At 34.4% G+C, this 12,014-nt stretch overlaps 1 protein-coding gene across 1 annotated transcript; it reads left to right on the top strand.

The window, feature by feature from the left end:
- The first annotated feature begins 407 nt into the window (after window positions 1-407).
- On the top strand, window positions 408-3,864 carry LOC127854464 (POU domain, class 4, transcription factor 3-like). The gene is made up of 2 exons (XM_052389509.1): window positions 408-509; window positions 2,989-3,864. Exons 1-2 carry the CDS (start codon window positions 408-410, stop codon window positions 3,862-3,864), a joined length of 978 nt encoding a protein of 325 aa, XP_052245469.1.
- The last annotated feature ends 8,150 nt before the right edge of the window (window positions 3,865-12,014 follow it).

Below are 12,014 nucleotides of genomic sequence, written 5' to 3'. Positions count from 1 at the left end.
GGCGCCGACGTATTGGTTTCTTTCTTGTCGCTTTGAAAGTTAAAATTCTAGTAAACAATGATTAAAGTTCGCACACAGAAGCCCAGGGATTGCTCGACGCTGATTGGACGCTGAGCCGTGCTGGTTTTCCATTTATTGGAGATGAATTGCAGACCACGTGGTATTGAGTCCATATACAGGTGCCAGTTCCCATCGAGACCCACGATCGGAAAGCGATACTCGTCTCTTTTTGATAATCTCCTTATTAAGTATTCACAGCGTATTGGATAGATTCAGGAATTTTTGAAGAAGTTGGAAATTTTTAAAGTTGTTACTTGGAGCACGACGGAAGGGGTGACGCTGCAAGTTCCGTCTTCCAGGGAAGTGTTCACAATCAGAATATGGAAGTTATGAAACAGGGATTCGGGATGGGGATGCACGGGCCGCTCAATCCGGGACATCACATTTCCGGCCGCTACTCGCCGCCCTACCGGCCGCCAGAACGGATGCGCTGCATGACTTCCGCCTCGGTACGTAGCACTCTGTCAGTGAACTACCGGTTTTGCTCCCAGCGAAAATTTCCGCAGACTATTTTGTCTCCTACAACGAAATCATGAATAAATGAAAACATATCGGGCTCGCGGTTTTTAATCACCTTTATTAGTTATTCCGGACCGGCTGTGTCGTTATTTGCCTCGTTTCATATTTTATGAAGTTTCGTTTTATCTTTCTCACTACCAGAATCAGATTCATTGTTCGCTTTCTGTTCGTAGAGATAAGTTATTGAGTGTTAGACTTTGAAGGGATATGTTCATAGTTGAAAATGGAGTTTGTTGGACTTATTAAATTTGAAATCATATATCGCGGGTATAGTTCTTTAATTGTCTTCAATAGAAAACAACTTGATGTTGTTTGACTTTAAATAATGAAGAAATCTATTTAGATTTCATGTTTCAATTTAAGTTGAAAATAATGAACATGTCTTTAACCTAAAATGTTACTAAGGTTTATATTGCGGATAATGTTTATAATAATGATGTCGAAGTGCTTTATTTATTAAGAATTAAATTTTTAAAATCAAATATTAAATACAGATTAATTATTGTTTTGATTATGCCTTGTCTCTACCGTATAAGTGTATTTTAATGAAATGTATCGTTTTAATTTAATTGACAGAATGTGAACATTAAATTGGAAGATTCTTTAAGTTCGAAAAGGCCAATTCATTTTTGTTAAATAAATTTAATTATTATATAATTGGTATAAACAATCACAGAGAATAAACTGAACGCAGAATTTACAACGAGAACTTTTTGCACATATTACGCAAATACAGTAACTGTCAATTGGGCTTTCTAACATTTGGTAGAATGTTTGGGCAAACGCGAACCACAAAGTGTTCTAAAGAAGAAATTGGGAAACAAGTGTTCGATATTGTGACACCTTTTCCCGTGTCAATTGGATTTGCTATCACTTGGAAATCTTTTTTTGTAATAAATGAGATTAATTCTCGAGTATGACTTCCTGGCATGTTACACATAATAATAATAATAATAATAATAATAATAATAATAATAATAATAATAATAATAATAATAATAATAATAATAATAATGATAATAATAATAACAATAATAATAATAATAATAATAATAATAATAATTATTATAATAATAATAATAATAATAATGATAATAATAATAACAACAATAATAATAATAATAACAACAACAACAACAACAACAACAACAACAACAATAATAATAATAATAATAATAATAATGTTTATATATTTTGTTAATTTATTTTTTAAGATTTAATTACTTGGTATATAACAACTACAACAACAACATTTATTAGCTTTTAAGCATTACAATTGCTTCTAAGCCAAATGCAAAAATACACAAGTGTGGTGACATGGATGACAATAATTATGAAAATAAAGTAATGGTAGAAATTAACAAAAATACATTGTAATAACTCACTGAATGAATACAATATAATTTAATCTACTAATACAGCTATTTTAATTGTATATAATGGTACACGGTTGTCTAAATCGCCAAAAATAATGTATTAATTAGAAATCAATAATTTGGTACAACTGGCCAAGAGCAATCATATTGATGATGTAGATTTTAATTCATTCATGTTTGTCTCTTGCGCGTGATTACGTTCTCTTGCGACTCATTAACACAGAAGGCCAGGTGTAAATGCAATATTGTCTCTAGGTCGAGCGAAATATGTAAAAATCGATATTTAATCGATCAAATATGGTTCTCACAACGTTTGTAGCTGTTTTAATTGCTTGCAACTTTGTACAATTTATTTACGCTATTTCACGAGGCGTTAATTACATTATACACCACATCTGTGATAATAAGGTGTTAACATATTGTGCATATGATCACTTTCAATTTATAAAAACCTGCACAATTTGCAATTCGCTGCATTTGTGCACAGTGGATGCTTCTGTCAACTAAGCATTAACTGATTCGAATATAAACATGTTTTTAGAGGTATTTATTTCATTATTGATTATAAAAATATATCCGTTTTACTGTTTGTTCAGTATGTAATGCTGTTTTGTCATAAATGTGTGAAGATTTGTCTAAAGATTATGATTATATTCAAAATAGGTTGTTCTTGTGAAATTAAAAATGCTATTCTTTTTAGTTTTCCATGCGTGATATAAACTGATGTAGTATATGTTGCACATTACTGTTGCTAGTTTTTATACTTTTGTAAATGATTGGAATATAGTATTAACAACAACAACGACATTATTATTATTATTATTATTATTATTATTATTATTATTATTATTATTATTATTAATTTTGTTTTTATACCATCATCAACACAACAGTACAATTCATTTTAACTTATGATAATTATGATTGTCATGATATTTGTTCAGATGCTTATTTTTTTACTTTCAATACCATCACCAAGTCAACACATATTAATAACACAGTAGAATAACACAGTGCATTCCTCTATTTCCAGGGTAACTTTTTCGGCGGCTTCGAGGATGGACTTCTTGCGCGGGCGGAGGCGCTTGCGGATATGTCCAAGTCTCCTCAGCACATGAAGCATGAGGGCATGTATGGACATCCGGGCGGTGACATGGGCATGCACCAGTCGGGACCCTCTCGTCAGCAGATGGGCATGGGGCCGCCGTCGTTTGGGCCGCATGACTCCATGCTTGACCAGCTGAGTTCCAACCACGGTATGCCGCTTCCGGGTATGCCTGACCACCATAACATGGTGCCCGTGAGCTCGCACCACAATCACCACCAGATGTATTCGCCAATGTATTCTCACCAGGCGCCCATGCCCCACCCACACAACATGCCGCCCCTCCACCAGGTCCACCACCCTATGCACGACACCGAGTGCGACCCCAGGGAACTGGAAGCGTTCGCCGAGAGATTCAAACAGCGCCGCATTAAGCTCGGAGTCACGCAGGCGGATGTTGGTTCCGCTCTGGCGAATCTTAAACTTCCGGGAGTCGGGTGTCTGAGCCAGAGTACGATCTGCAGGTTCGAGTCACTGACTCTGAGTCACAATAATATGATTGCGCTGAAGCCGATACTGCAAACGTGGCTCGAAGAAGCGGAGAAAGCGGCCCGTGATAAACTGGAGGCTGAGCAAAATGGACTCATATCCGGCGCGGATAAAAAGCGGAAACGAACCTCAATCGCAGCGCCGGAGAAGCGATCTCTGGAGGCGTATTTTGCGGTGCAGCCCAGACCGTCTGGTGAAAAAATTGCTCAAATCGCAGAAAAACTTGACTTGAAAAAAAATGTTGTGAGAGTGTGGTTTTGCAATCAAAGGCAGAAGCAAAAACGTATGAAATTTTCAGCTGTAACGGGACATTGAGTGTTCGATTTTCATGATTTCTATTAAACTAAAAACAGGTCACACATTCGGGAATTTTGATTCCGGTTGTCTGAAAGTGAAAACTAGTCGCTAACTAATGGGAACAAAAAAGTGAGATTTATTATTATACATAGTTTAAACTTGTGTATATATTTCATATTCCATTATTCATAATATATTTATTTGTCTCAAGTGTGCAATTCACTGTGCAATGAAGTGAAATTAGTTGTTTGCAACCAGGATATTAGTGGTTTGCAACCGCAGCTCTCTGTAGAATGTTTACATATACATCCCTAGTCATAATAACGGACCTTTCACTGTGCGACTGGAGTGTAAATATGAGGTCGTCCATATCATGATTTCTTGAAATCATAGTTCATTTTCATCAAAATTAAAATCACTTTTGCATTGTATTGTGTTTTAAAACAAGTTATATATTTAAATTATTTCATTATATTTATATTATTTCTTTAGAATATACAAATATAATACTTATTTATCCATTTATTACGATTTTGTTTTTAATTTCGTATCTGTTAATTTTTTGTTTCATATTTACCTATTTATGTTTCACATTATATCGCAAACGGACCAATATTTTCACTGATCATTCCGTCAGCGGACATTCCTTTTGTAATATTACTAAGTACTTTATTTATTGTTATACAATATTCATATTTATTGTTCATGCTTACAAAACAATCGTACGTCATTTGTAAATAATTGTCCTGAATGTTCATGCCCCAAATTACAGTCACGTTTGAAAGATTGTTATTATAACATTCGTTACTGCAACCATAATGCAAACGCTTCTTGAAATCAGACACCCTACGTTTTATACTAAAGTACTAAAATACTAGCTAAGCATTGTTTGTTTTTAACCCATTTATGCCAAGTGGACTCTCCCATCCTTCTAAATAGGATCAATTTATTTCCAAAATTAGGGATGTCTAGTTTATTTATTTCTATATTTAGACCATTTCTCACAGAAATTCCTTTAAGCAAACAGCGCAGACTCTGATGAGACGCCGCATCATGCGGCGTCACATCTGGGTCTACGCTGTTTGCCAAAGCCTTTTTTCTAGACGCCAGGCATAAATGGGTTAATTTTTAAAATTCATTTCAACATTTGTGCACTGTTTAAGGCATAACGTCCTTCGTTTCTGTTATATAAGCTTCAAATTTAACAAGCGTTTGTTAACATTTTGATTCGTTAAAATCCTAAATCAAAGTGTATACAGCTTACCTGATTTTCAATGCAAAGAAATATTTGAATTAATATATCTTCAGGCTTAATCTTTATGATTTCACAATCCACTGTTCTATTTGAACTGTGAAGCCGCATAATCAAATAAATCAGTGCGTATATGTTAGTAATATCATATTATACTTTGTTGACTGTTTTAATAAATATTTTCCATTTGTTATATTAAATTAAAATATATGCAACTAGATACTATTTCGTTTTTGTTTGTCTATTCCGAATACAGTCTGTAAAAAGGATGACGCCATATTAGCGTTATGTTTTTAACTAATATTTCATTCATTGACAAATTTTTAAAATAATGAAAGAGATGCTTGTACACAATAATTCGTTTAATACATGCAGCTTAATCATTAGCCAAAACAGTTAGATTAAAGTGAGAAAGAAAATCATCGAATAAAAAAGACACATTGTTTTTAAGTCATTTTTTATACATTAATTATTTATTAACGAACACAAAATGTAGTTTAAGAAAGCAACAACAAAAACGAGTGTCTCATATAGTTAAACTCATTTATGCCTTGCGTCTAGATAAAAGGCCTTGGCAAACAGCGTAGAACCAGATAAGATGACGCACGATGCGGCATCTTATCAGGTTCTGCGCTGTTTGCTTAAAGGAATTTCTGTAAAAAATATACTAAATATAGAAATAAATATACTAGACATCCCTAATTTTGGAAATAAATTGATCCAATTTAGAAGGATGGGAGAGTCCACTAGGCATAAATGGGTTAATCATTATTACATTCTAAACTGCATAACTGAACTAGATACTTTTTTTGTATTTTGTAACGTTTTTTGTATCGGACACGGCAACATTTTACACATGCTTTAAAGGGGCCTTTTCACATTTTGGTAAGTTGACAAAATAAGAAAAGTTGTTTCAGATTCGCAAAGTTTCGGTTTAGTTATGATATTTGTGAGGAAATAGCAATACTGGACATTACTAACCATGCTCTAAAATATCATTTTTTTTGACAATTTATAACCTGAAAATTATAAAGCGTTGCAACGCGAAACGATTAAATAATTTGGAGAGTTCTGTTTTTGCCGTTATATTTTGTGAAAGTACGAAAATTGCTTATATAAAGTATAAAATACATCCCTCATACATGAGCATGGATAGCCGAGTGTTCGAAGTGGTAAACTTTTACTCCAGGACTCCAGGGGTCAGTGGTTCGAACCTAGTTGAGGGTTACTTTTTCCTTTTTAAATGTTATTCTTTTTTTACTGGAGCTTTCTAGATCCAATGTTTACATTTATCAATATCAATCATTTAATGACAAATTTCAATACATGCCAAAATCGGTGAAAAGGCCGCTTTAATCGTATTCGAAAATGACAACGTAGGTACAAACTGGACAAATAGTGACACAATCACCACCAACAAGACATTTCATATTCACTGTTCACGTTTATCATTAATTTATTTAAATGTTGACACCATCAATATAAATATAAAAGCTTAAAATTCGCGTTGAGATATATATTATATCATAATTTAAATTAATCTAAATTTTAAAGATTGTATTGTGAAGTTTCCGGGTTTTTTCTTTGTCCATAACGATAAAGCATTAAAAACAATTACGTTACTGTTCAAACATGTGTGACGCTATTTTTTATCTTTCATGTAATATCATATGAACAAATTCAACTTAAAAACAAATATCAATATTGTCAAAGAATGGTAGTTTTGTGACTTAACCAGTTCATGTGATTTTTCACGAATGCTTTAATCGCTATCGGCCACGTGCTTTGCGAGGCTCTAAAGCACCAGACGGTTGGTGTAACACGCCCGCAAACCATCCATTACTGGAATAACACACTGGCAGAGGTGCGAGGCTAAACATAAAAGCTTCTCCGACTAATCAAATTAAAAGCAAATTACTAAAAGAACCCGTCTCTTCGACTCTGTCATCGCGTTTCAAAGTTATGCGAGTGGTTTTTAGTAAATTTTCCATTGAAATGCAAGCATGGGACGTTTGAGTACTCCTGTTAGAGCATTAATTTAAAGCAAACATCGACGAAAACAATATACTCAACTGGACAATGCCTTTCACGTACTGCGGGGCATGTATGGTGGAGGGGAGGGGGGGGGGGGGATCAACGAACGACACCAGACTACGACAATAATACACTTGAACGTCGTTCCTGTTTTGCTATCACAACAACCGTGTGTTCGGCTTGTTTCAATACTTTCTGTAATGTTCAGACCTGAATGTATGTCTCATAAAATGCTTATCGATATGTTTGCAAAACATATAATTTAAAAAACAAGCGAAATGCATTTACACGAAACTGCATTTAACAGTATCGCATTCAGTGGCAGCATTTCTGGGTCTGCCGACGCCGCGTCTCCATCGAGAAAGAGAACGTATTCATCAACGAAGCGGTTATGGTGACTGCAATGCCAGAAATGATGGGTTTCTATTTCAGCTAACATTTGGGAGATACCGCCCGACCCCCCTGGGGAAGTGTTGGTATTTGAAGTTAAGCACCAGGGGCGGGGTCTTCGCTCATATCGCATCAATAAAACGAGAAATGTTACACATCTTGGCCTTTTAACAGACGGCCTGGTTCGTTAGCAAATATCAGATAATAAAATACCAAAATACTCTGTTAATGAAAACAACATTAACAGCGGAATAATAGTATACAAAACTAACCATTATATTTATACTGACTTCGATATTATAATTGGATTCATTAAAATTGGAGTCATCATTTAAAATCTGCTTCAGATGATTGACATGTAGAACTGAAAATGATTATAAAAAATAATATAATAAAAGAATAACAAAGTAGTAATTATCAGTAACAATTTAAATGAGTGGACCTCTTTTTTAATTCCGAAAGAATTAACTTCAAGTTGTTACAGCAATTATTATATTTTGGAATCCTGGCTTCAAGTATTAATGCCAACGGCAACGCAACATTACAATCAATTTGCACTGAATTATGCATATACAGCATTAAATGTTATCATACCATTACATAGATATTTGTATGAACTAACATCTAATTTTAATAGTTGCAGTTACTTTATTATAAACTTATATCCGGTGCGTCGTTAATAACATAACTAGTTAGATTTTGCAAAACGTCAGGTGTATACCGCCTTTTGTTCAGTATACAAATAAATAAATTAAAACAATATATTTAAGAACTTCTAAATGAGGTTAACAATTCAACAGAGCATCGATGTAACTTAGCACTATGCTACTAACCACATACATTTCGCTGTCTATTTCAGAAAACTCTAGTTTGTAATTTGCAAATTTTCACAGGCATACAGGACACAAACTAATTAATTACCGTACATCTGCTGTCGGCAAAAACACGTGGTTGCTTCTACCACCCTATTGATTTCGTACACATGTTAGGGAACGTCCCAAAGTGTTGAGTGATACCTGACTTGTATAGACACGTGAACAATACTAGTTACATACACTGGAAACACAATCGGAAATGATATACATTTGCAACAGTTGAGCTCAGTCTAAAAATTATAACGATTTGAGCGATATTTTACTGGTATGGAAACTGGTACAATTATAAGAGCCATCTTCATGCGAAAATGGTCCGTATGACATATGCAACCAGCATAGCTTCAGACCAGCGTTTTGCTCAGTCTGGTAAGGAGCTACTTTGTCCGCTATAACGTATAGCACGTTTTCGTGTTCTCGACATAGTAGCTCCTGCCTGAACTGCGCATGCTTGTCTGGAGCTACAGTGATCGCATATGTCATAAGGGCCATTTTCGCATGACGTGGCTCATATAAGTAAGAAACATTATTGAAGGTTAAAGACCTCACCAAGCAACACTCTGCTCAGTCTCATCGTAACTTAGGCCCGACTGGTCATGGTCGGCTCGGGTACTACTTAAATACCCCGAGTACGGAAAATACAACGAAAAGTCACGGGAATTCTAACGCTTCATAGGTCGTTGTCGGCTTTTTTCAAATTAATTATGTTTATATTTATGTCAATATTCTGTAAAATGGCCTCTATGTTATCGAAATTCCTACTCATTAAAACATGTTGAGACAGGTTTTGGTTCAATGAGAAATTTGATTCGTACATCGCAGCGCGTTTTTCGACATCGGATTTTAGGCGGAAATAAAACTCCGGGTACGTGTTTGTATATTTTCCGTCGTATACTTTAGAGTACCCCAGGGGACTTTTAAGTAGTACCCGAGAGGACAATGACCATCGAACGTAACTTAGAACTAGTCCATAATGGCAAGTCGTATCTAATAAGTTGTTGAGATGTAGTTTAGTTGTATCATATAAGTTGTTGAGATGTAGTTTAGTTGTATCATATAAGTTGTTGAGATGTAGTTTAGTTGTATCTTATAAGTTGTTGAGATGTAGTTTAGTTGTATCATATAAGTTGTTGAGATGTAGTTTAGTGGTATCATATAAGTTGTTGAGATGTAGTTTAGTTGTATCATATAAGTTGTTGAGATGTAGTTAAGTTGTATTTGGAGTCGTTAAGATGGCTAGGTTGTGGGTAAATCTAACGTGGAATTGCAAATCATACTTGAATACACTTTTCTTATAAACTACGGTCCCCTTCAGATGGTTAGATATTCATTAAAAAACTTTTTTTATCCAAACATAGACTTGCAACGTTTTTAGAGGTAAGGACACTTCATTGGAATGCTTCAATAAACTTATATGCGCGGAATGTGGTCAGTAGATTTCAAAATATTTACGAATTTCAGACCAATTAAATTACAATGAGTACATGAATTGTTATATCAAAGTAAACAATACATGCTTCTGTGTACGGCATAAATTCGACGAAACAGCAAAACTCTATACGTTTGGTCCGAACACTGACATTAAAACGCGATTTAAGTGAGATGAACAAAGCCAAAGTACCAACCAAATCAAATGCAAACTTTACCGAACAGTGACAGAGAGTATAATCAAAGGCTGAAACACACTCAATGTTTTTGTCCATTATGTTACATAATTATAAAACGAGCTTTCGCTAATGCTTTAAAAATCCATGTCGCACATACTTGGGTCACTCAAAACAGTTAAGCCAATGTCGACGATTTATGTCCGTTCTTTAATACACTAGCATTGGAAAGTCATTTATTATTCATGAACGGCAATGGAGGCTTTACAAACATAACAAACGTATAGACGTTTTAGTGGCTACGTTTGTAATAAAATTTCAACTGGAACTTTCTTTGCTGACTTTTTATGAAAAACGTGTGCGCCATATAAAACTGAACGAAGAACTGAATATATTTAAGACACACATGGGTTATTGTAAGGGTATTAAAATTGAAGAAATATGTGGAACGATTTCAAATATCCACATCTTTCTTTTTCCTTTGTTAACCCATTTATGCCTAGTGTCTCGAAAAAAGGCCTTGGCAAACAGCGTAGACCCAGATGAGACGACGCATGATGCGGCGTCTCATCTGGGTCTGCGCTGGTTGCTTAAAGGAATTTCTGTAAGAAATATTTTAAATATCTAAATATATATATAGACATCCCTAATTTTGGAAAGAAATTGATCCAATTTAGAATGATGGGAGAGTCCACTAGGCATACATGGGTTAATCTTTGCATTTGAATTGCTCTTATTCGCTCTTTTAAGACTACGTATTTGTAACTTCGCTTTTTTTCTGTACTACATTTACATTACATAAATACACGTAACATTTTAGTTGAATAAGAGGGACGTAGAGCGTTTGATAACTGACATATATTATATTTGATTGCCTTTCTTAAAAATCCTGACACCAGCAATCGCACCCTGCTTCACGCATTTGAAGTGAAAGTGAATTTTATGCCTTACTTTTCTAATACAAGGGGATTGGCGTCTCATTTATAATTCACGAACATCGATGTCAATTTATACCAGCGGAATTCTCTGAAAGATGCCATAAACAATGTAAATGGTGCCCGTCTCCTTGCCAATGGTGCCCGTCTCCTTGCCAATGGTCTTACGGCAATGTTCAGTCATAGCTTCTGATTTGCAGACACGGATGCATACGGCTTTATAGAATCATGAGAATGGCGACGGAAGACCCATTTGTGAAGCGTTCTTCTGGAGGTTTACGTCAATTATTTTCAGGTCTTAATGGTGCTTTTTTTTCGGAATTTCAAGTTTTTGTTGGGGCAGGTGAAGATTTGTAGAATAATTTATTATGTGCGTTATTTATTTCAAGGTTACTGTGGTGTATTTATAATTAATAATTACTTCGTGTTCTTGGCTGCACATCTTGGGTTTGTTAACTAATATGTCATTCAATTTTAAATGTTACCTTGTTTAATGTATTATATCGTCTTTATAAAAAGTAACCGTTTTGAGATTTTGCCTCATGTGTGAGTTTGCTTTACAGATTTTAAAAACTATTTGATTCACACATATATAATAAAAATACATTTAAAGATAATAAACAGTATTAAAATTGAAAAAATACAAATAATGTAATGTACAAATTACAAAGTTTATCAACATTTCAATGTTCAATAAAAAACAAAAACAAACACACTCTTAGCTGACTTATGAAATCGCGAAACCTTTGAGTGCTGCTTTAATGTATTTTATTATACTCTTTTACCAATAGATTGTTATGAATTAAGTTCGTCATAAAAAATCGAATTTTTTCCGCTCATGCTGTTTTTTTTTTTTAAATTAAAAACAGCTTTGATATAGTATATTTTGTAAGTTTTCAATTAACAAATCTTTAAAATCTATCGCTATAAACATTATGGTCAATAACAACATCATTATTGATCGGAGCCGCATTCTTGGAAAAAGGCCTAAATGCACGTGCGTAAAGTACCGTTCCAGATTAGTAAGCAGCGGCTTATCAGGGACGACACTTTTTGCTTTAGTGGGATTTTTGTTTTAAAT

Source organism: Dreissena polymorpha, chromosome 13 (genome assembly GCF_020536995.1).
Source record: "Dreissena polymorpha isolate Duluth1 chromosome 13, UMN_Dpol_1.0, whole genome shotgun sequence".
Classification (NCBI taxonomy): Eukaryota; Metazoa; Mollusca; class Bivalvia; order Myida; family Dreissenidae; genus Dreissena; species Dreissena polymorpha.
The sequence above is the reverse complement of the archived record's forward strand: the minus strand, read 5'-3'. Positions and strand labels throughout refer to the sequence as shown.